This window comes from Streptopelia decaocto, assembly GCF_964273445.1.
Source record: "Streptopelia decaocto genome assembly, chromosome: 3".
Taxonomy (NCBI): domain Eukaryota; kingdom Metazoa; phylum Chordata; class Aves; order Columbiformes; family Columbidae; genus Streptopelia; species Streptopelia decaocto.
This window is the reverse complement of record NC_138656.1, coordinates 19,100,171-19,126,181: the sequence shown is the minus strand read 5'-3', so window position 1 is coordinate 19,126,181 and position 26,011 is coordinate 19,100,171. Positions and strand designations below refer to the sequence as shown.

The following is a 26,011-nucleotide window of genomic DNA, read 5'->3' as shown; positions in this document are numbered from 1 at the left end:
CCTGTAAAAATTAGTTTTGGCACAAGCATCCCAGAGAGAGCCTTTGCCAAGGAAAAATATTGTCAGCAGGCTCTAGGAAAACATAACTCATCTGGGGAAAATAACTAAACCAGGCTGAGCAACCCGCATGGATTTATTTGGTGCAGCTTTTTCTTTTCTTTTTTTGACCTGTTAGAGAGGGGCCAGAGGAGCCACCAAGATGATCAGAGGGCTGGAACAGCTCTGCTGTTGGGACAGGCTGAGAGAGTTGGGGTCATTGAGCCTGGAGAAGAGAAGGCTCTGGGGAGACCTTGTTGCGTCCTTTTGGTACTTAAAAGGGGCCTGTAGGAAAGATGGGACAGACTCTTTAGCAGGGCCTGTTGTGATAGAACAAGGGGTGATGGTTTTAAACTAAAAGAGGCAGATTGACGCTAGACATGAGGAAGAAATGAGGGTGGTAAAACACTGGCCTGGGTTGCCCAGAGAGGTGGTTGATGCCCCATCTTTGGAGACATTTCAGACCAGGCTGGACAGAGCTCTGAGCAACCTGATCTGGTTGAAGATGTTCCTGCTCATTGCAGGGCGTTGGACTAGATGTCCTTTGGAGGTCCCTTCCAGCCCAGGCTATTCTGTGATTCTATGATCTCTGACCAGCAGCAGGGCACCTGTGAAAGGACGGTGTTTTTCCTCGGTGTTACCCCATGTCCACCAGTTTGCCTCCAGTTGGTGCAGGTTTTAGGGTCCCCCCTCCCAGCTGAGGGACACATGGGGCCAAAGGGGGTATTTGTGGGGTGCAGCTGGCAGGGGCAGGGGGTGGTTTCTGTGCTGGAGGTGCTCCCAGCACTCTGCGGTGCGGCGCAAAGCCCAGCCCCAGGGTGCTGACTGGGGGCAGCTGGGCTTGGCAACTGGCACAGCTGAAACTGGCACTAAAACATTTCCCACCTTGCTCTTCCCATCACTGGGCCTGTGCTGAAGTCATTTCCCCGAGTGTATGAAGCAAGCCGTGGTCTAATTACATTTTTTTTGGACAATTTTTTTCTGTTGTCTGCAAGCCAGACCTGAATTTTACAAGCATCACGCAAAGCTCTGCTGGTTGCTCTATGCTTGCTCAGCCTGGGGCAGGGGGTGTAGCGAGTTGCATGGTCTCAGCCCCGTGCACTGAGGCCAGGCTCACAGGAAGGGCTGTGAGTAAGGGCTTCTCTCAGTGCAACACTGCAATATGCAATAAATATAGAAGTTTGTGTTCATTTTAGCTTGCAGTAATTTGTTGAATGACTTTTCCCTAGCAAGGCAGCGCATGAGGTCTACCCAGGCAGGTCTAGAAAGAGCCTGGGTCACGCCTGACTGCTCGTGGGGGTGCAGGGAGGGTTTGAAGGCCATGGCTAAACCAGACTAAGGAGCAGCCACAGTCAAACGGCCCCATGCCCAGCCCCGGAGCAGAAGAGGGTTTTGCTGGGCTGCCCCTCAGCCCATGCTGCAGAGCCTGTTCCTTGTGTCCTGAACTAAAGAGGGGGTGCAACACCTGAATCCAAACACTGAGAAAAATGCTAAACTCAAGCTAAGTGTATGCTGAAATCAGGGATTACTTCCCCAAACCTGGCCACCAGCTAAGCATGCCAGCATTGAGACCCATGACTAAAGGCAGCAGGTTTCTCACCAGCTTTGTCATGACTCTGTAGGATGAAGATGGTACAAGATGAAAATGGTGAAGGCCAGCAGCAGAATTTAGTACAGAGAATATATGTCACCTTTTACCTCATTTCTTGCGATTTTGTTATTTTTAGGACACCAAACTATAACTTTGCATATGCAGTATCTATATTTCATTGCAACATGTGTATCAATACTAATCCAAATGTTTTCATATACAGGGTCTTTCAAAAAGACGGACCCAATTTGAAATCACTCTATCTCTGGAACCACAAACCACCTATGAATGAAACTGTTCCCACTTGACAGAGTGGGGCATAGAGTTAACCCTTCTGTAAATGTTCTGCAAATTTTTGTGTAACATGTTACCATTTTGAAATGTACTGCTTTGAAACTGGGTGCATCTTTTTGAAACATCCTGTACTTCTTTAAGCCACTGTGACGCTGTACCAATGAAACCTACACCTTTGATGTGCAGCTGGCAGGTCTTAGACAAGAGGTATTTGGGAAAAGGTTTGGGAGACGTTTCATGCTTTGTTTAGTCTTCCAGTACATGGTGCCGGATGTAGCTGCCATGTGAGGTTAGAGGTTTTTTTTTTTTTTTATGCAATGGACCTAAAATCACGTAGCTCACATTTGTAACCTGCCCTACCAAACTGTCGGTGCGAACGCCTGAGCCCAACACAAGCAAAGCTGCCGCCGCAGAGCGTGGGATCAATGTTACCGCAGGGACTTGCTGCCCAGAGAGGCTGTGGAGTCTCCTTCCCTGGAGACATTCAAGACCCACCTGGACACATCCCTGTGCGATCTGCTCTGAGTGAACCTGCTGTAGCAGGTGGGTTGGACTGGATGATCTCCAGAGGTCTCTTCCCACCCCAGCCATTGTGTGACCTCTATGACATGACCCTTCCCATCAGCATGTGGCAAAGCAGAGCCCCAGTGCCAAGGCTTTCCCTTGGGTGGGCTGCTGCCTCGTACAGTGAGCAGGAATGACAGGCTGCCAGTGGAAGCCAAAAGCTCCTGCTGCTGAGCTTGGTGTGCAAATGAAGGAACGGGAGGAGCTGGGCTTATTAATTTGAACTGTGGTTTTGGAGGGAGGCAGATTAGGGGGGTGGGATCAGAGCAGAAATCGCTAGGAAGTAGCAGCTTGCAAGAGGGAAACTGGAATTTCCAAAAAGCCTGGGTGTACAGGCATTTAATCCAGGCTCTAGCTGGTGCCTTTGAGCAGCACCACGTGTACAGAAGGTCCTGGCCCAGTGTGCAGATGCAGCAGCCGAACACGGCAGCAGAGCTGAAGGAAGAGCGGGAGCTGTGGGACTTAAAGCCAGAGGCAAGGAACATGAATGAAGCAGGCTGGGAGGGTTTAGGGGTCTCCAACCAGCTTTTTCCAGCTTTCCCTTGCAGTCTTTTCACTGCAAATATACCAGGGGGATGGGAAGAAGAGGATGGAGACTGCAGGACCTGGTGCTAGAGAGAAGACAACACTGAGCTGTCAGAAATCAACCTTCCCATTGCTGTTTTAGATGAATAACGCTGACTCCTGCCCTGAGCCGTTACTCAGGCTGGAGAAGGGGCTAGCGCTTGGGTGAAGGATGGCTACGCTGCGTCTTTGTACTTCAACAATTTCTAGAGCAACTGCATAAATGGGAAGAGGTTAAAGGGCTAAACTGTCCCTTAGACCTCTGACAGCAGACTACTGATTTTCTGACCCTGCCCATTACAGTTACCTCAAAGGTTGCATCCAGCTGCTCTAAATCATGCAGCATTTAATCTGTGACTTACAAAGTACAAGTGCTAAAAGCCCAGGGGTGGGGAAGGACAGCAAGGAGAACAGGCAAGGATAATATCACCCAGCAGCCCTAATTAGAAAGTTGTTTCGACTGCATTGCTTATCTTTGTGGGAGAAGAGAGTCAAGGAAGACCTTGCCTTTGTTTCTCCCATGCAACTGTGCAAGCAACATCCATTTTGATGGTGCTTCTGAAAACATCATCATTTCTAACAACTGTTTGTCCCTCGGATTATTTAGCTTTGCTCAAAGTACCAGTATATTCCTAACAGAGCTTTGTCAACCTGTTTGTGTTGCATCACCTGGACTTATTGCCAGTGACTCACAGAAAGTGTTTGTTAACTCTCTTGTGGAAGTCAGCCAGGAGGAATACAGTGTTTCCCTTTTAATTGGAGAAAGAGGAATTTATACACACAAGGGAGATAAAATAGGTCGAGTTGCTGTTGTAATTACTTTGGTTTTCAACATACTTGCACATTTAATGTGAAACTAGTTTGTAGCATACCTAGGCGATGTGGTACAAGGTGCTGGGAAGTTCAATGCATGTAACAGCACCACACTTGCTTTGTTCTCACAAAGAGACTTTTGCTCCCCGGATGAAATCTGGAAGCACCAGCTCCAGAGGCTGCTGTCTATGGGGGCAGATGGGACCAAGAGGTCCCGGACCACAGATCAGACTAGAACCCAACCCACTTCTGACCTCGGCTCCAGGATAAGCTACTTCCTAGTAGTGGGCAAACAGCAAAGGGTGATTTTGGCCAACAGAAACCTTAGAGGCACAAAAGCTTTTCTTCTTGTTCAGTTTAATCTGTGTGTGGTCCTGCCTGCCTCTGTCCCTTCGGGCTCTTCAGGACCACGCAGCCAGCTCCTCGGCTCCTCAGGGCTGGGTTTGTCAAGCTCGTAACTTTTGGCCGCCCCCATCCAACCCGTTCTGCTACAGAAGAGCACTTTCAAAACCCAAAGTGATTGCGCTGTTCAAACTGGGCAGTTCTGGTATCGACAGATGGCCTCATCCCGCGACACTTCTCACCCCCGGCCTTTGGCCCCAGTGATTTGGCTGCTAAAACCACAGTGTTAGCACAGTACTGCATTTTTAAAAACGAGAGGGAAGATGACAAGCTTATCGTAGCTGAATAGCCATACGCAGCAATGCCAAGGATTCCAAATTAAGAAAAAGCCAACAGCATTACAGATAAATGTATTTTAATTAGGATTAAATACTAATCTCAAGGTATCTTGAAATCGCACTTGTACTGTACTAATCAACAGCCGGAGGCAATAAAAAAAGTCTGAAAATGTATAAGATCTAACATCCAACACATGACAGTAAGTGCTGCCATTTAAAGCAACAAACACCGCTCCCAATAACAGATTCTTAGAGAAAGAAGTCATAACATTTTTGTATGGACAAAAAAATTTAAATTGAAGACCAGAAGAAATATATTAGTGCCTGCCTTTTTAAAAGTTTTTTTTTTTTACATTAAATACAGTTCTCTTTAAAAGCAAGGTACTGTCTAAATTCATGGTTTATATATGTACACAAGAGCAGAACATTGTACAGTGTTTTTGGATAAAGCAGCACTAACTAGCTCTAAGCTGGTACGGTGTTGCTGAACCAAATGCAAGATGACAAGTTAAGCACTCTAGGAGAAGTATCTCCGTGGTTGGTATGAGAAAAGTAAAATATCATGTATGTACAAACTGATTATTCAAACAAATCTCGCAAACTCAACATCATTTCCCGTGGAACTGTACATGCTGCAGCTGGTCGATAGAAGTCACACTGCAAGAACTGACCTGACAGAGCCAAAGTAACCGTTTTCTTTCAGTAACAAAGTGCATTACCCATGCAGAGAGCACTCAGGCGAGTCGCGCTGTGGCACATCACCCCCGGCGTGCAGGGTGCCCAGGAGAGCGGATTCTCACTGCAGCCTCAAGGCGAGCAGCCACCTGCATTTTTTCCCACTACACAAAATACAAAATGCCCCAACCAAACCATATGAAATTGAGATTAAAGCTACGTTATTAAGTATCTGTATTTGCACTCTGGCTTTCTGGGGACAGTTATAGATTAAAGCAGAAAGTTTGCACCCAAGTATCACCAGTTCAGACTAAAATGGACTGGCAGTGATCTCCATAATTAGTGCAACATCAACCCCTATACTTTATCAAAGTGACTTACTGCTCTTCAGATGCACAACGTGCTTATTCAGGTTTTACAAAAACAGACAAACCAGAACATTGTGCAGAAAACTAGTTTAGTATCAGGTTTGTACATATATACCTTTTTAAAGTCTACCACATTAAAATCCCAAACTTAGAAACAGTTTGTGCCCTGTTTCAAAGTCAATTGCCTCAAAAAAAAAAAAAGACTCTTTAAATTCTGGGTTAGCAGTGGGGCAGAAAGACATTAAGGTTCTTGTTACATAAACTGAATGACAATTGGAAGTATATATCTTCAGAAGGTTATTCACTGTACTTTCAGGATGCTGTTCATCTTGTCTTAGCCACTACACTGGTTTAAGGAACTGAATGTTTCTTCTTCGGTGAGGACAGAAGTGAGACAACTTGTTTCTAAACTGTGTCAACTTAAAGTTTCAAGTTTTAATGGTGTAAAAATCTGACATTCAATTACAGTTAAGAGAAACTTGCTACACAGCAAACTGCATCCAAATCTACCGGTTATTGATGGGACCTTTAAATTAACCGTTAACAAATTATTCAAAGCATCCAGACCTGGAAACATCAGACCACCCAGCCAGTGAGCCAGCAACTCCCTCCCCCTTTTTCACAAGGCTTTAACAAATGCAACTGATGTGACCTTAGCACTGGAGCCCATGACTTCCATTGGTTAACCCCAATACCCAAACAGGCCAGGGAGATCCTGTGTTAAGCCCAATGCAATATGCATTAGTGTCATGGAGCAGGAAGATCCCAGTGTCTACTTGTTAGAAGTCCACACAAACCATATAGATACAGACAGGATAAAACACAGACTCAAAAGGATCCATTATGCTTGAAGAAAATTCCAAATAAAATGACATCTTCTGCACAGCCCAGCCTCAGACACAGCCACACCTTTATCTAGTATAATAGACTCTGTAGTAAACTGTTTTTGACCTCCATAGAGAGTAGGAGTTGTCAAATTTAAGGAGATAAACTCCTCTCCCTGGGTACTGGTGGCTGCCAGCATACACTTCTTCATGACAGTCTCGTCTGTACACAGGCACTATTTCATCTAGCTGAGGCTTGTTGGCGTTCTTTTTGGCTTTTTCTTCACTGCTAGTATTTTCTGCAAGGAAAAAAAAAATGTGCCAGTTAACATGGGTGGATGCTTTGCAAGAGAAAGACTGATTTGTAGTGGACAAGGCACCCTTTGTTAGTTTAGATATCAGATGAGTCAAAGGGGTTCATACCCAGGCTATGGGTAAAGCGCCCAGAAGCAGAAGGAACAGCAAGTATGCCCACTTAATATTGAACTGTGAAACTCATGATGAAAACTCCCCACACTCATCTCCCCAGCACAACTGGGTCTGGTCATAGAGATGCCAAGCTCTGGTTTCCATCAACCTTACACCACATTAACTGACTGACACTGATCTGATGCACTTACTACTACTGCTTGCTTAGCAGGAATACCCAGGAGGCCACTGCTTCCTATGTCAGAGCAGTTCCTCCTAAAAAAATCACCTCCTCATTTCAAAGCATTTTTTTCTGACTGTATGCTGGACTCCCCCATAGGTAAAGGCCATGGCCTATGTCCTGGCCACTATCAGGAATTACTCTTTTAAGCTGTTTCGCTGAAGCCTCACGGAAACCTCTCCCCTAGAAAAAGTTCATCCACAGTAGGGCAGTTTTTTCCTTAAGGTTTTCAGTGTGCAGACCCATTATGCTCTATTATGGCACAGGTTTCAATCTAGTGTACTGAATAGCTGCATTGGACAAGACGGCACACTAAGGAGTAAGTAAAACTTAGGAAAAGGATTTCCCCACCCTCAGCTGCTATAACCCATCTGTGACCAAATGAGGTGACTGCTGTTACTTGCAGAATGGCACTTCCTATGCAAAATTGAAGATAAAATTCCAGCTGAATGGAAGTTGGGGGAATTAAGAAATTACACGAGACGACCAGTTAGGTTTCCTCCACAGCAAACTCTGTAGGACTGGCAGTTTATATAAATAAACATGCTTACCTTCTTCTTCATCCTCATCATCACTGGATTCGCTGACATGCACACTGACTGCAGTATTAGGGGAGTCTGTCCATTCAAAATACACCCCAAAACCAATGTCATAATTGTCTGTAGCAAACTCCCAAAAGAGGTAAGACCCCTCTTCATGAGTTGGTACTCTAACTGTAACCACCTCTCCTCGGCCCACTGTGATCACAGAGTCTGCATCCTGTCGGATTTTTTCCTTGAAGTCTTTTATCTGGGGTCGTGTCCACATCGATGGGGCAGCTATCACTGGAACAGAATCTGCAGAGAGAGGAGGAAATACTCCAGTTAAGATTTTCTTCAGTTATTTATGCTGCATACTTAAGTGTGTCTTAAGAGGACCGGAGGACCACAAGCATCAGAGCTACTCCCAAGCAATTTATCTTTTTATTTTTACTGGGAAGGAAAAAAAAAGTTTCATGAAATGCAGTGTCAGTTTACATGTAACACTGCACACTTAAATCCTGCCAGTTCACCCATATGTCACATTTAAACCAACAGTATTTATGCAGAAAAGATTCTGAAGACAAATATACTGTTACACGTGATGGACTTCCATTGCAAAGAACCCTTCACTGAAAAGATCTTTAATGTAACAGAACCAGAGGCTGTGGATTTGTCTAGAAATTTCCAAATATTGACTAAAATAACGGAACACCTCACTGCACAGATAGGGTCTGTGCTAGTGTTGGCTCTATACCTGGATGCAAGCAAGTCTTTTGAGGACTACTGATTGTGGATGAAAATATAGAGGTAACACCCAGAAATACCAGCAGCGAGAGAGCTGCTGCGAGGCTGCTCTTCCTGCTCCACTTTCACAGCTTCCTAGACACTGAGGAAGGTGGGAAATGTGAAGGAAGAACAGTCTGGATTCCTCACAGGAATTCAGAGAGAGTAAAAAGGATTTGGTTTTATTTTAATCTGCAGGCTAAATCACTCAGTTTTGACCCAAGTTCAAAGAAGATTGAACATATTTCTGCACAGAACAGCTTTCTGCTCCTCTCCTTCAAGTCAAGAGTGAATGGAGGTTTTAGATCCCATCCACTTTGCCTGAAACGCTTTTGCTGCTTCCTCTTTCCCACCTCTCAAAGCTGAGTTTGGCCTGTGCAATATTGTTCTCCCTTGAGAGAAACTGGGCCCAGAAAGCAAACCTAGCTCTTGTGTCACCCAATGAATCCAAGCAAAGAGCCATAGTAACCATACCTAAGACACCTGAATCCTAAGAAAGGCTTTCATTATTTATTTTGAATTAAGGAATCTAGCTAGTCCTACCTTTTGGTCCATTCTCCAGTGCTTCTTCCAAAGCCTCAGGATCCATCTCTTTCTCAGGGCTGTCTGCATGTGCACTGGCCTGCCCATTAATAGACGGAGTGTCCGCTGGGGCAGGTGCATTCCCCTTTGATGCAGTAGTCAGAGGTGTCCCTGTCGCTGCCACAACTGCCTCCTGCTGTTTCTGTAAGGCTGCCTAAAATGACACGAATTAAGTCAAGTAAAACCAAAGCCTCTCAAAAGTCTATAAACACGTTAAAACCAAACCAAAACAACAGCCTTCCCCCTCCACCCCATGAGGAGGGTTAACATGAAAGACCAGAAGCAGCACACATTAGCCAGTGAGAATTACACATACTCGGTGTCAAGGGAAGTGAAGTCACTTTGTTCTAGGCTGGTGGATATAACCTGAACAAAAAGATTCAGCTTTCAAGTTAATTAGGGCACACACAATAAACTCCTGCACTTAAGTGTGGAAATTCTGCATTTCAGTAACTTCTATAACATTTCTTTCAAAACTGAAGGTACGGACTTGTTTGCTGGTTTTTACCAGTGGGCTGAATTGCTTCTGGCTCATCCAGGTCTAGGAAGAGCTGGAAGTATTTAAGGGTTATTAGATAAGTGCCAGTTTGTGAGTTAACTTGCTCAACAGGGTTCTCTATCAAATCCACAATGCCTGATAAAGGCAGTTATTGAATATGAAAGCAGGAAGCGTAAGAGCTACACAAACTGCGAGTGGTCTGGGAGAAGAGTTATTAAAGCTCAGAGGTGCTGCTTTTAGAACATGACTTATGTACATTGAAACTCTTCAGACAGAATTTATCATGCTGTCCCTGTGCAAAGGATTAAATACACCTAAAAGGACATTATACAAGGTAACAACCATCCCTTTGGATTTAAGGAGGATGCATTAACCTTTCAGCTTCAAGGCTTATTCCCCTGCCCCTGGTTATCAGTACAGAGAGATCAGATGTGCTTTTTTATTGGGACAAGGAAAAGGTATAACTGACAGTACCATTCTTTAAAGAATAACCCAGTAAGTGCATAGGTTTGATGAATGAATAGAATACAGGTATCCTGAAGGAGTATGAAGACGTTATCAAACATCAGTTACATTTCAAACTTGAGCAATTGTACAGATGCTGCCCAGACCCACTTTTTACTACAGCAGTTCCATGTATTGAGACAATGTAAAGTAGCGAGAACTTGTCTAGAAAATTATTGCATTCAGCCTTCCCAAAATTAATTGTATCACCAGCTGATCTGTAAGCAACCATGACAGAACAGCACTGTTTAGCTGCACTGACAGATCCCAAGGCAGCTGAGTTACATGCATCGGAAAGGAAAGTATTCCTCAAAAGTGTTACAGAGGCCATCTGAGTGTTCAGGAAAGTCCGAAGCAGAATTAGGTAATTTAGCTCTGTTACATGCTTCTTTTTCATCCTTTCCTCTACAAGAGTTGTACAAGTAGAGATTTGAAAAATAAGCTTCATTTCCTGTCAGACTACTTATTTTGTAAAACACTATAAAAGAAAGGTTGTTTTGCCCTGGGCCTTGGAGGGAATTAGTCTTTTGTACGTAGAAAGCAGACAGCCATGACTGAAAGGAGCAGCACTGATAGAATTGTAGAAAATTGGCAGCAGGACCTCTGACACCTCAGTCTCCAGGGAGCAGTATCTATTACAGATGCATCAAGGACAAGACTGATGAGGCCATAGCTTTTGCTGACCACTATGACACCACAGCATTGGTACCAAGGTGTCATTAAGCTTCAAGAGTAACTATAAACCACCTCAACTATATTGAACCATGGGCCAGCTTGGAATATACCTTAAAAGATCATCTTGTCCAACCCAGCTGCCATGGGCAGGGCCACCTTTCACTAGATCAAGCTGCTTAAAGCTCCATCCAACCTGACCTTGAACTGTTCCAATGATGGTGCATCCACAGCTTCTCTGGGTAACCTGTTCCAGTGTCTGACCACCCTCATTATAAAAAAAAATTCTTATGTCCTGTCTAAACCTACACTGTCACAGATTAAAACCATTGCCCCTTGTCCTGTCACTACAGGTCCTGGTAAAAAGGTCTTTGTCTCTCTTATAAACCCCTTTAAGTACTAGAAGGCCACAACAAGGTCTCCCCAAAGCCTTCTCTTCTCCAGGCTGAACAACCCCAACTCTCTCAGCCTGTCCTCATAGCAGAGCTGTTCCAGCCCTCTGATCATTTTTTATGGCCTCCTCTTGACCCACTCCAACAGGCTCATGTCTTTCCTGTACTTGGAACTCCAGAGCTGGGGACAATACTCCAAGTGGGGCCCCACCAGAGTCAAGTGGAGGTAGAGAACCACCTCCTTCCCTCGACCTTCTGGCCACACTTCTTTTTACACAACCCAGGATACAGCTGGCTTTCTAGGCTGCAAGAGCTCATATCCAGCTTTCATACACCAGTATCCTTAAGTCCATCTCTGCAGGGCTGCTCTCAATTAATTCATCCCCTGGTCTGTATTGATATTAGGCACTGCCCCCGCCCAGGTGCAGGACCTTGGCCTTGTTGAACTTCATGAGGTTCATATGGCTTCCTTCCTTGGACAGTTCTTTGAGGGCATCAGTCTTGTCAAAATATAAGTAACTAATTTCCTGTTAAGTCTTTAGCTCAAGAACAATAGACTTCAGGCAGACAGTTAGAGGCCACTCAGGTCCTACCCAGAGAGGTCAGATGTACTAGAGCCTAAAGTCTGACTTACATCTGTTTAAGGCAGTTACAGATGGACATCCTTGAACTTTTAAATAGATACTGATGGCAGACAATAGATGCAAAAGGAGAGAGAAGTCAGGAGTGCTTGAGTAGACAGGGAGGAGCCATCTCAAACCCAGAGGGGACAGGGCTGAACCCATGTTCAGCTGGAAATACATGGTTGTCCAAAGCCTGCTGCTCTGCACACGTTCTCAGGTGTGATACCTACATGGGGAATCACTTGGTTAGGTCTGTTCACATCCAGATGTGCTGGCACGTTCCCCCATTAAATTAAAAACACAACAGATGCTCCAGCAGAGTACCTCACATTTGGTCTCCAAGCATATCGAACAAGTAATTAGTAAAGGCTGCTTAGAATTTTCTTAACAGCTGCTTCGAAAAACTACTTGAAAATATTAAATAAAGGGGTTTTGGTGTTTGAATCTGAAGCAGCATTAGTCACTAGAACACTACCTCTCCTTGTAGCAATTAGGTTTTCAAGGGGATAAGGGCAGACAAATTCACATCTCCCAAAGACAGCCTGGGACACAAAATCTAAGTTTCTCAGCCGGTCAGTCAGTCATACCTGTTGCTGTGCGAGCTGGACTTGATACAACTGCTGCATGTATTGCTGGTAATGCTGCTCCTGGAGCTGCCGAATGAGGATCTGCTGCTGCTCATAGTTGCCCGGGTACTGCTGTGCCGCGTACTGCTGGAACTGCATGGCAGTCTGGGAGTTCAGCGCTGCCATGATCTGCTGCCTGCACCGGGAGGAGAGCGTGAAGATTACAAGCAGCTGAGGGCATTGGGGAAATCCCTGTACTTAAGTGATTAAAGTGGCCTCAAAGACAGTTAATTCAATTCCTGTGGAAACCAATTAAAACAAATCTATGTAACAGAGCAGAGCCCAGAGGTAATGTAAATGTGAATTTTGCCTTAAAACATGCTGAGAATATAAGGGAGCAACAATTCATACCCAGTTTTTGTAAACATCAAGTATTAAAAAGCCCAAGAGCTCTTACATAATTCTCAATCTGTAGTCTGATAAAGAGGTAGTGCTAGAAAAACACGTGACTAAATATCTCAAACGAGCAAGGGGAAAGAAAACACATTTGGTTCCTCCAGAAAACATCCTTCTAGCAGCCCTTCTACAAATATGGATAAGAACAGACCTGCTGCGGTACAGCATGGCAATACTTTCTGGTAAATCTGAGAAGAACACACCGCATTACTATCTTAATTTCCCAGGGCAGTATGCAAACATATGAAAAGCATGACTGACTGCGGCCTAATTCAGGAATGAAAAAAATGCTGCCAAATAGGGCATCTGTGCCTCCAGTAAACTCAACTGCTGAAACTTCAGGAGGAACACATGGGTTACTTATGCACAAGTTCAGTTTTCCTCCTCTCTCCAAAGGGCTAACAGAAGCTAATACTAAAAAAGCTAACTAGATCCAGAGTTCGTTTTGTCTCACATTACATCCATCAGCCTATCAATGCTTTAGAGGAAAAAAGTAGTATCACACAAACACAGGAGTAATTCTTTGCTTCCTGTTCTCCTTTCTTCCCCCCCAAATCATCCTCTAAAAGCTCCAGTATTAGACTGGTTTGTATTCTAAAGGGCAAGATTTACTGTTTCAGGAAAACTGTGACTTTGGATACACTTGGCCTCTATATATGTATCCACATTCCTTTTCTGTCTAAATTCTCTCTCTCTGTAACCTGTTACAACCACTTAATACAAACTGCTATTCAAGTTAAAAAAAAAAGAAGTAATCTCTTAACTTCAAGGCATACCACACTTCTTGTTACTTAGCACTGTGCAGCATTTTCCTGTTGTAGTCTCTGTTCATTTATGTTGGTATTTTACACTTCTCTGTCTCAGTTTTAAACAAACAACAAAAATCTATGGATTAAAAACGACTACATGGCAAGCACAGGATCTAATTCAGAGAGATCCTTTGCAAAGACATTTTTATTATGGAAAATGGTTGCTGACGGATGTCGAACAGCTTTGATGATTTACTATTCTCTTAATTATTATGTGTGCAAAGCTAGATCTGTGTTTTCAGCATCTAGATGTGATGGGAACAATAGAATATACAGCTCTAGTTATATTGCAAGCAAACTATTTAATTCAGGCTACAAACAGAGGTTAAGTGCGTTTGAACATGAATTTTGTGATCCTTTTAGAAAGGTTCTAAAATCCAGTGATTGCCAGTGTGCAAATGAGATCTGCAGACACTTAACACTTCCTAGAAAGAGAACGCCTTTTAGGAGGTAATGCTAGACTATCAAGTTTGAAAATTTCAGCCATGCATTCAAAACACCCCACTGAACTGCTGTTACCCTTTTTCAAGGCTCCACCTTTTGTGAAAGGATCGAAGCTTTCAAGTGACAGTTCAAACAACTCTTGCAGTTGGACACTTAATCATTTAAGAAGTAGAGCCCCAAGTTTTCGTCAGGTACACCCAAAAACCCTCAGAGGTTCTCTTTAAACAAAGCTTCTCTGGCACTTTCATCTGAGAAGGCTACATACAATAACAAGTTAGGATAACTATTCTCTGTCAACTGTGTCCTCTTAACTACAGATGCAAATGTCACTGCCAGACTCGAGTGCTCTGGACTTCAGGTATTCAATTCTAGCATAACTATTTAGGAAGTTAGATCTCAAGCGCAAAGCAGTCATTTTCTTTGAAGTGTTATTTGTTTCAGCTACTCACTTCTGTTGTTCCATCCGAAGCCGTTCCTCCTCTATTCTCCTCCTCTCTTCTTCTTCTCTTCTCAGTCGTTCCTCTTCTTCTCGCCTACGTTTTTCTTCTTCTTTTTGTAAACGCTCACGCTCCTCTTCTTCACGCTGCCTTCGTTCTTCCTCTTCTCTTCTGCAACAGCCACTCAATAAGCTATCTCAGCACTCCTACAATCCTAGGATGAGTTATTTTCAACATGCTGTAACCTGCTTTTTGCCTGCCCAATAAGGCTTTTGATTTGGTATCATCTCCTCTCACTTCAATTTGACTGGAGAAGTGTCTTATTGGACACAAGAAGAAAACATATTACTGTTTAGTTTTACTGCACTGTGCAGTGTGACAAGTGTAAATTCTGCATTATAATTTGATAGCCATTCTAACCTATTACTATACTAACCTTAGCAGACAGCAGCAGAAAAAATTGCCTGGAAACCTTTACACATGTTCCAAGCTTTAACACATGTTCAATAATTACATGGATACTACAGTTTAATAATCACATCATATGTAAACTATAGAAGATACCCTTTGTCAAGTTGCTAACCCATACTAGGAGTTTAAAGCACCTGACAGTTTCATGTTCTGTATACATTTAATCCACAGACATATCAGGGCAGACATTTTGTGAAGCATATCTTTCTTAAACATATGACAGCATCAGCAAAATTTTAAAAACTCCTTATATTCTGGGTGTTCACCTCAGAAACAATCATTCATTACCAGTAAAGTAAAAAGGCTTAAAGAGACCAAATGATACCACAGCCACGTAAACTTCAAGCATTTCTATTCCCAAGATGACTTCAACCTAAGCCAGCTGTGACACTGTCCAGAGGTCAAGAGTTAAACACTCAATATACTCCAACACCAAATGACACAAGCATTACCTTTTCTTTTCTTGTTCTTCTTTCTCTATCTTGTGGGAAGTAACATATGTTGAGAACAAGTGGCAGCACCTATTCAGGAGCTTCACAAATTCTGTCATAGCTTTTTGCTTTGACATGTTTCCAAGGGCAGCCCATTCCTTCCTGAGAGAGAGAAATCAGCTGAAATAACAGAAGACTCAATTCTTTTCAAGTCAGCAATGAACTCTGAGAACTCAGCAAAGAAATAACAACAACAAACCACAGTTGGGAGACCAGGGACCCAATTTTATCATACGCAGTTTCAGAGAATCAACAACTTTTAAACCTGTAGGTTTCAGTGCTCTCTTCTGCCTGCACCAGAACAACCATTTCAAACGGACAGAACTGAGTGTTTATACGAAACGTCATACATACCATTGACCCTACTTCAAATTCTGAACAATGTCCAAAAACTTCCCAGCTACAAATGAACCTGAAATATTTTTTTTTTACCCCTATCCCACTCTAGTTTTTGGAAAAAAAAAAAAAAAAGCATACATTTTCCTGGCTGGCTGAACAAACATGGTAACAATCATCGATTATAGCGCTTCAGTTAGTTTGGTTCTTCCTAAAGGAAAGCTGTGTCCATTTAAGCAAAAGCAGTGCCCTGGGTCCAGCTCTGAGAAGCCAGTGCTGTGTTGCACAGTATCTTCACAGCTAGAAACAGCAACAGTGAACAAGAGAACTGCCGCCTGAACTGCAAGCAATACCAGAGACATACCCGAGGCTCCCCAGATCTCATCAAAATTTACTCAGGGTTTGAATGCATCAGGTATCTGATTTCAGAAGTTTATCCTCAGTATTAACAAAAGCTAGAGTGGATGCTGTTACCATCGGCAAAAGGTTTGGTCTGTTGTAACCTCATTGTGGAGTCAGGATGAACATAGTCCTGCACATTAACACAGAGCTAACAAGTCTTAAACTGGTGGGAGAAACTGGACTCTAGGCACAGCAGCTTTTCCTAATGAGGTTTAAAAACCCCAATAATATTCTGCTAGCTCCTTTACCAAACAGTGACTCAGATTTCTAAGATGTATTTGAAGAGGTCCCCCTCACTTTTCACTACCACACACACACTGATGCAGCCCACATACTTTTCTTCTTATTGCAGAAATTGAATGATGTTTTCTTCAGACAGAAAAAGCAGAGTTAAGGCCAATAAGATCGCCAGCCCTTTTACCTTCTATCATTCCCCAGCACATCAAAGAATCCAACTTCAGGGCATGTGTCAGGGTTGTAAGGTCCCAGCAGAACCTGCTTGTGCAGTGCCACAAGTTTGAGTTTTTCTTCATATGTTGGATGAAAGGCTTTGCCATCTTTTTCTGTAGGGGAAAAAAAAAAAGAAAATGTCACTGTTGTGACTGATGAAGCACAGGACAGCAAAGAGTATTTTGTATAACCTCTTATCATGATTACTCCATAAAAAAGGAATAGGAAAGAGAAGCCACAAAAGGTTTGACAAATTAAGTCAGTTCTATTCAAATAAAATAAAGATCTGCCCAGAAGAAACACATTTAACTTCAGCTGCTGAAACTTCATTCTGAAGTGTTTTTCATTACACCATTAAGAGTGAATCTTAGCTCATAAGTTAGCACATAAATATTTATGTTAATTAGTTGAAGATCATACAATATGGATACATAACTCTGAAATATTTAAAAACCTTAACTTGAATTCAAACGTGTCTGCCAAGTGTATTGTAGCATGGATAAGAAGGATTTTCCACAAAGTTGTGATGATATCTTTATAGATTGCTCTCCTTTCATGCTCTGCACACTGATGAAAGCAAAACAAGCAAGGTTTAAGGCAAGGAAAACCGCAGAGTACAAATTAGAATTAAGGGAAAGTTTTCCTTGAGGCAATTTGATTGCTGCACTTTGCCAAGGCAGCTGGAATAACCCCTCACAATGAAAAGTCCTAGAGGTGACTCCATCAGCGCCAACGCGTACAGAGAGCTCTGGCTGTATGATGCAGGGAACATAAGCCTGAATATAATCAGAATTCCAGTGGCTCCACACCAACTCCTTCTGAAGTGGCCCCCGTTAGATCCCACCAGGCATTTACTGGTAAGAGACTTGCATTGATTTAGAAATGATATATGAATTAGTCGGCTAGGACTTACTTCAACACACTTAAACTGTCAAATCAAAGAAACAGGCATTGCTACATGTGATTACGCTGTTCATTAAGAGGAGAGTTTTTCTTGAACAGGAAAACAAATAAATAGGCATCATCTCCTTTTGGAAGGGCTGAAACTAGGAAGCCATTATGGGATGTAAATGACCGACATTTCACAGGACTGTACTGACTGCTCTCCAGGTCGTCAGGAACCACAGGCAGAGCTGCCACCAGTTCCCAGCCCTCCCGCTACCGTAAAGGTCACTTTGGAGCAAGTTGTTTACAGCCTTAAGCTGAACAGCCCAATTCACACCCAAATTTTAGGGCTGACATTTGCATATTACAAGCATCAGCTGAGCAATTTTGTAAACAGAGTTATCAAAAGGAAAAGAAGCAAATATCAGAACAAAAGAGTGGGGAAAACACCTCTGCTATAGCTTACTGAGAAACTCAAAGCAAATATTTCTGAAAACTGAGAATTAGAGACAAACCCAGAGGGAAAGTGTTTGCAGGTCACAGCAAGAAGCAATATTTTCAATAGAGTAAGTTCAGCACATTACTAGGCTTACTCAGTTAAAGCAACACAAGAAACCATTACATGCATGCATTAATTTTGAAGACAGAATCAAAGAACGATGAAGGTAAATGTTTCATCACTTTATTATCCATTCCTAGAGGTCCACTTCACTCTTCCAGAACCTTACCTATTTGCTCTTCTCCCAGTGTCACACAACCTTACAGCAAATATCTCTTCCACCTTCAAAAACCAGAAGAATTCATCCACAAAAATACCTATTTTCAAAAACACCTGATGAATTTGAGAAGGGGGGGTGTAAAGACAACCAGAGTCTATTCAGTGGTAACCAGTGAAGAGACAAGAGGCAGCAGACAAACTGAAATACAGGAAATTCTACATTTTTAAAAATTATTTTTAATTTCTGTTTTGTTTTGTGTTTTTTTTTTACAAGCACTGGAACAGGTTTCCCAGAGAGGGGTTGTGAAGTCTCCATCCTTGGAGATATTCAAAACCCAAACAGACAGTCCTGAGAAGCCTGATCTGAACAGAGATGGCTGAACATGGCAGTTGCCAGAGGTCCCTTCCCACCCCAACAAGTCTGTGACCCTTAAAAGATACAAATCCCCATGTCCTGGTAAGCTCCCTTCCTGGGGCTCAGGCCACCCAAACATCCCTTTGGCTTTTCCTCAATTCTTCCCACTTCACATTTAACTCAGAATTTGCTTCTTAGGTAGCAAACACTTCTATCAGCCTCAATAAACAGCACACATGCTGAAATCATGCTTAATATCCTGGGGCAGCGTGCTTAAAAAGCAAGTCAATTGATAAGGGTACTACACTGAAATTTTGTCAGGCTTCTGAGCAAAGTACGCTCCTCAAGAGGGTCCCTATGGCATCATTTACCTTGCACAACCTGTAAACCTGCAGTTGTCTGCCAAAAAAACATAGCTGTTTGCTGTACTAGACTGCTACCTAAGCCAGCTATAACAACATCATCAGTATTTGAACTCACTTTTGAAGGGGTTTAAAGGGAAAAACAACATTGTTTCCCATGCTATACACAGCATGTCTTCATTTTCACAGACGAGAGAAGTCACACCTCAAGGCCTAACAATCAAGAGAAGCCAAAAATACGCATTTACAAAGAATGGTCACCAAAGGGAAGAAGAACAAACAAACAAACAAAGAGAGGATAACAGATCCTAGAAAAATATAAGCCAGGCATTCAGTGACATGTAGATAATGCAGGTTAGAAGCAAATCCTCAGCAAAACATTTGGAGCCGGTCAAGAGAGCGAAGTTGTACACTAGCTATTTTTCAGTTCAGTTCTTATGCATGAACTGCACTGTACAATTATCCCAAAGATTTGGAATTGTTGCCATTAAACTGAACGAGAGGACCTGAAGCCATCTGCAGAGTCAAATACGCCAAAAATGAGCATTATTGAGTCCAGACAAGTAGAAGTGCCAAATTTATTCAAGCATCTGTGAACACACCATTTAAGTAGGTATTACCCACACATCTAATACAGCTGTCAGGAAGCTGAAGAACATCAAAGAGCTCTAAGAAACACACTGAGAAAGCCAAAGGGTGCACACAGCACTAGTACAGCAACTATACCACTCTCCCTATGCCACCCCCATCAGGGCCAAAGATAGGCTCAGCTTTCTTACAGAAGATGAAGAGACTTCTCTGACAATACTTCAAACCATCATTTGCCTGAAATGGCAGTTTCTCAAGTCAACTAAACTCTACGCTTAAGCAGCAGCCCCTAACAGGTCAAATTCAAATAGTGATTAAAGGAACAGTTACATGAACAAGGCAGGCCATGGACCCACGGTGCTTTAGGCATTCTGCAGTAAGGGCCAACATATACATATATGTATCTACGTGGAATCACAGAATCATGTTGGTTGGAAAAGACCTTTAGGATAGAGTCCAACCACTAACCTAACACTGACACATCCACCTCTAAACCATGTCCCTAAGAACCTCATCTACATGCCTTTTAAACACCTCCAGGGACGGTAACTCCACCACTTCCCTGGGCAGCATGTTTCAGTGCTTTACAACCTTTTCTGTGAAGAAACTTTTACTAATATCCAATCCGAACCTGCCCTGGCACAACTCAAGGCCATTTCCTCTCATGCTATCACTTGTTACTTGGGAGAAGAGCCCAACCCCCTCCATGCTACAACCTCCTTTCAGGTAGTTGCAGACAGCAATAAGGTCTCCCCTCAGCCTCCTCTTCTCCAGGCTGAACAGCCCCAGTTCCCTCAGCCGCTCCTCATCAGACTTGTGCTCCAGACCCCCCACCAGCTTCGCTGCCCTTCTCTGAACTCTCTCCAGCACCTCAATGTCTTTCCTGTAGTGAGGGGCCCAAAACTGAACACAGGATTCAAGGTGGGGCCTCACCAGCGCTGAGTACAGTGGCACAATCACTTCTCTAGTCCTGCTGGCCGCACTATTCCTGATACAAGCCAGGATGCTGTTGGCCTTTTTGGGCACCTGGGCACACTGCTGGCTCATGTTCAGCTGCTGTCAATCAACACCCCCAGATCCCTCTCTGCCAGGCAGCTTTCCAGCCACTCTTCTCTGAGCCTGAAGTGCTGCCTGGGGTTGTTGTGACCCAAGTGCAGGACCCAGCACTTGGCCTTGTTGAACTTCAGCCCATTGATCCAGCCTGTCCTTCACTAATGACATGAAGTAGTTCACCAAGAACATGGAGAAAGACTGGCTCCCACCTACCACAAGATCAGGCCTCGCTGATGTGTCCCATGAAACCACACCACACTGTTAATGCACTGTCACCCCTGAAAGGGAAAATCCCTGCACACTGAATATCAGCTCTTCATATTAATACTACCATTCTTCTTGACAGTGGCTACTTTGCTCACATGCCCGCAAAACCGAGATGCATCAAGGACAACTCAGCTGATTAATCTAGAAAACCAGTACTTAAAACACTAATGACCCTCCTTGTCCTACAGATAACTAACTGTATGCTTGAAGACCACCGTTTATGTCAGCATGCAAGCACAACAGGAAGATTAAGCTATAACTAGTAATGAAAAGCAGATAACAGAAGCTTATGTCACTATGTGGCACTGCACCATTGACAAGAATCAGTTTAAAACCACACATTTAGACTCAAGGGAGTTGAAGAAATATGCTTAAGAGACTGCATCGTGCAAGATACTGTTGTTCCAATGCAGGTAGCTGCAGATTTTTTTCCCCTGTAAGAAACGTCGCACAACATGCTGCAGCTTCCTCTCCAAATTCACCTAGTGCACTCTCTCTCTAAATGCCTAATTCCCATGGGATAGCATTCGGGTGAGTCATCTAGAAGAAGCTAGAAAACAGTTTGCCAAGTGCGATTTTTCACCTCATAGCTTTTAGAAGCAGAAGTCGCACATGTTAATGCCATTCATTTGCAAAGTTTTAATGAGCGAGACCAAAACTGAGAAGCGCAAGAACTGAATCGCTGCCTGCAGATCCCAGCACACACTCTTACACTCCTAATGCTCCTCCACTGAAGATGTTCTGCATCAACAGAAGAGTTACCAACCAGCCCTTCCAATTAAACTTGTTCAAAGCTCAACTTCACATCAAATGTAGGTACATTATGGGGGTTTTCATAATTCTTGGTGAAAAAAAAGCCTACTTAACTATGAATTACAATCATGCCATCAAATTAGCCCTTGGGAAAGAAAAAAAAAGTGAGGTAAAACAATTAATTTGGAATTACGTATTGCTGAGGTTGAAGATGCACTTTCGTTAGGATAAGAGGAAATAACTCGGAGCAGCCAAACAAAATTAGAGTACTTCACATACCAGGAGAGCTTTTAGATACCAAAATGATATGGTTTGTACACTGCCCACACAGGTGTGCCGCCCTGCAAAACACCTTAGACAGCACATGAACACTTCAGAGGCCGTCACAGATCGAAGGCTGGGTGCAGTGGGGTTTCAATGGCAGGATGTGGAGAACCATCCAGCCAGGTTGATACTGGAACAGATTTTCTGGCAGAGCTACACGAGCAGGACACAGCTTACACCTTAAACAAGTTACCTTCACTGGCACAGCTTGTACTAGCTCAACAAGCAGAATTCGCTGTCAGAGACACATCTACTTTGCCAGCTGCCCCAAGGCACACAATTACAGCCAGCCAAGAGACAACGAAATGTCCTCATTTCAGTAACATGAGTGTGTTCTCCCCTGTACAGGGGAACTAGCACAGCAGAGCAGCTTCTTAACGGCAGCCAAAATGCTGGCCGACCTGAACTAGGCTCGACAGAGCAAGAGAAAGCGCATACTGTGAGAAGGGCTCTTATTTATCACAGAGAAATGCCCTGGAACACTATTAACCACCTGTTTTCTATGCCTCTATTATTCTGAAAAGCTTTCTTCGCAAGCTATTACAGATGCTAAAAGAAGGTAGTGCACATCTCCTGCACAGCCTAAGGCCTGACAGCTGAAGTGACACCGGGTCAAGCATTTTAGATCTGCTCCTGTCTTCATCAAAGAATAAAGTAGCTTTTCAGTCTCTCCAATATCCTAGCCTACTTTCAGTTGTGTTTTTCTCATTGTTTATATGCACTCCCACCCTGTCTTGTCTTCAAGCAATTCTGTTACACACAATATGCCACCACAGACAAGTGTCAGCAGTCATTGTAATAAGCAAATCCAAACCATTTTGCTCAGATTCAACTTTCCTAGGAAGAAAGTACACCACAAGTTACAAGCAGACAACTCAGTCTGCCCACTGAAGCTGCAAGGAATCTGCTTAACTAGTGATTGCTGCTTGCCCTTTGAGGGACTCCCGCAGCATCCCGACCTGAGCTCCTTCCATCCCAACAACCACAGTTAATCCACACACCATCATCCTCCCAAACAAGCACAGCCCTGGGCCACCTGTTCCACGGTAGCTCTGTGAGCAGGTAATACCATACACTGAGGCGTGGATATCAACTAGCTTTAAGACAAAGTTTCTCAAAGATACCCCCACCTCTAAATCAGTGGTTTTTAGAAGAACGATCAGAAACAAGATCTCAGCATTGACCTGTTAACAGGGGTCAACCTTCAGATCCCTCATATGCTCCTTCTTGAAGTAAAGGAGGATTCTGTAGAGGTTCCTTGGCATCTATAAGGTTGCTACACAAGCACGCCCACTCCCAAAGGTGTTCTGACAGTGGATGCAGGCAAACCATTTGGAAACGAGACCAACTATTTTCACAGCCACAAAGATATAGAACAAACAGGCAAGATCAGTAACCCAAGTATTACAAGCTCCTGTAACACACCATCACATCTATAAATAAAAATATTCGTGTTATGTCACTTTTAGGAAAAAAAAAAAAACAACCTACAAATAAAAATACAGGCAATGTCTTCACATGACTTATTCCAGCCCTAAGGATAGAGGAACAACATCTTCATTTGGTAAGTCTGACAACTCCATATAATGTGGAAAATTTTCCTCTTATGAGCAAAATCACACATTACACAAAATTGCAGAAGGTTAAAAAAAAGAACAGCAGTAAAATGAAACATGTTGAAATTAAGCTTTTAATAAAAGTAAGGCAACAACAAACCCAGTGTTGAGAAAACACAAGGCACTGGCACCTAGACACAAGTAACACTCCACTGACTTTTCATCATCCAAGAGGAGATAAATGTAGATCATAAATTCCATTAAAACATGAGACATAATAGACTTAGGTTATCAATAATGTAGATAAGCTCATTCATAGTGCATAATTTTTACACTGTAAATACAGGTTCCAGTAGAATATTAAACCCAAGACAAAATTATACCATGGTTGACTGAGACAAGGAATTTGGCTACTGCAGAGACATTTCTTTCTGCATCATGTTTTAAGAACAAACGCTAATTAACCAAACTAGAACTCTTTCAAGCAGCTTGTTTTACAGAAAGGGTAGAGACAGAAGTCATAACGCTTCCAACCTGAAACTCAGTTGCAGCAGCTTCTGACACAGAAGAAAAAAAAAAATAATGAGCTTTATGATCCCTTGTGGTTCTTACAGCTAAAAAAACCCCAAAAGAACAACTTTACATATCACCACACTAACAAAAAAATTGCTTTGTGGAAGGGCAGCAGAACAGGGTCTAAGAACCAGGGCTCAAGAAAACTGCTTAGAGCATTACATGCTCCCAACAGCTACCCAGTCTCCCCCAAAACAAGACAGGGTCTTATACAATTTTTGCTCCAAAAGTTGCTTGCTTTTTTTACATGTATAGCTGCCTGGACACCATTTAAATTGATTTTTTTTAAATGAACTGTAACTAGGGCTTATTTTTGGAGCAGGGCTTGTATTTCGAGCATCCTCAAAAAATCATGCTAGGGCTAATTTTCAGGGTATCAGGGTGCAAGCCAGCCAAAGTGAAGAAAATAGACAACTTTGTCCTTCTAGTGCAGTTCTGACCTGCCAGTATGCTTGCCATCACAAGAACCAGCTTTCCTGGAAGGTCCCTTAACGACTGATTGCCACAGGACTGACCTTGCTAAGTACAGAGCTGTATCTTCCCCAGCGCGGGCAGGCTGCTGGACTCCCTACCCTGTGAGCCACATTAAACAGCAGCCACCCAAGAGCCATCAGAGTGACACACGGCCATGAGGTGCTCAAAAACCACACAGCCCATTTCCTCCTCCTGAGGAAAGCAAGCGTGGCGAGGCACCTCTGCCTTGCTGCAGAAGCCAGCCTGGCTACAGGGGGTCTCAGGACAAACACTCCAGCTCTACGCCCGTGTGGGGATGTCAGAGCTCCCTCGCACAGCTGCCAGCTGGACAGCACACAAATCAGCAAAGCCAGGCTTGAAGTCAGCATCCTGCGGGGACGGCATCACATCTCACGCCGGTATCCAGCTGTCAGAGTGCTCCACGACACTCAACGATCGGGCTCTTCGCCTACGTTTGCGAGTCTTTTTTTCTTTGCGTGCCGCAAGCATGGACTTTTTTTGCTCCGTTTTTAGGTCGGGTGGTGCAAACCCTCAGAAACGCCTTCCCAGGGCAGCCCCCGCTCCTCTCCCAGTCCCACCGCGAAGAGCGCGTCCCCACAAGCCGCCACCGACCGCCGGGACGCGATGCTGGCCCCGGCACTGACCCCCAGGGGCCGCCCCCCGCGCCTCCCAGGGGACCCGGGGCTCCGCCTGTGCCCCGGCGGGGGAGTGAACGATGCCGCCGCCCGGGGCTCCTCGGAGGCGGCGGCTCCCGCCACGCCGCCCCGGTCTCGGCGGGGGGTGCGCGGGCCACGTCGCCGGGCGGCCTCACCTTTGAAGAAGCGCAGGGCCAGGCCGTACAGCTCCTCCAGCGCGAAGCCCCAGCGCCGCTCCGGGCTCAGCGCCGCCTCCTCCGTCGCCTCCCCGCCGGCCTCCGCCTGGCCCGGGGAGCCGGGGCCCGCTCGGCTCCACCCCGCCGCGGGCTCCCCCTGCCCCGGCCGCGCGTCGCAGGGCGGCAGCTCGGCGTTGGGGCTCAGCGTCAGCCCGTCCACCGAGACCTCCAGCCGGTCCGAGCTCAGCACCGCCGCCATCCTCTCCCGCCCGCCCTCCGCCTCCTGCTCCGCTGCGGCGGCCACGTCCCGACTTCCCGTTCCCTCCGACCCGGAACTTCCGGCCCCGCCCCCCGCCCAGGCCCCTCCCCGCCCCGCCCCGCCCCGCTGGCGGGAGTCGCGCAGAGCCGGGGGCTCGGGCGGCGGCGGCCCCGGAGCGGGCCCCACGGCGCGGCCGGACCCGGTGTGGGCCCTGCGGGGCCTCCAAGGCCTGGCTGTCGTCCCGCGTACACCCGCCCTCTTCCCCCGGGATCCCTGCCCCGCGGCAGCGCTCACATGCCGGGCACAGCGGGTTACCTTAGCGTTTGGGGGGAGTGCCGTCGAATATGCGCTTTTTGGTGGCTTTGTAGCAGAGTAAGGATTTTTCCGCAGCTTTGTGTCACGGATTTAAACGGTTTTGTTCCAGCAGGAAGGTGGCGTGGGGTCTGGCACTGATGTCTGCTGCTCCCTTCTCGGGAAATGTGCTGCAAGGGCTCGCACAGAAATGACCCAAAGAAAGAAAAAAACCAAAAGTATGAG

General features: G+C 44.6%; 1 protein-coding gene across 1 annotated transcript; it reads right to left on the bottom strand.

Annotated features, from left to right (window-relative positions):
- Window positions 1-4,602: 4,602 nt before the first annotated feature.
- ACBD3 (acyl-CoA binding domain containing 3) lies at window positions 4,603-25,508 on the bottom strand. Its single transcript, XM_082049845.1, has 8 exons — window positions 25,216-25,508; window positions 16,468-16,609; window positions 15,270-15,410; window positions 14,359-14,517; window positions 12,222-12,396; window positions 8,906-9,098; window positions 7,610-7,894; window positions 4,603-6,708 (listed from the first exon to the last, which is right to left on the bottom strand). The coding sequence occupies exons 1-8, from the start codon at window positions 25,472-25,474 to the stop codon at window positions 6,497-6,499; spliced, it is 1,566 nt and encodes a 521-aa protein (XP_081905971.1). The 5' UTR covers window positions 25,475-25,508; the 3' UTR covers window positions 4,603-6,496.
- Between the last annotated feature and the right edge of the window lie 503 nt (window positions 25,509-26,011).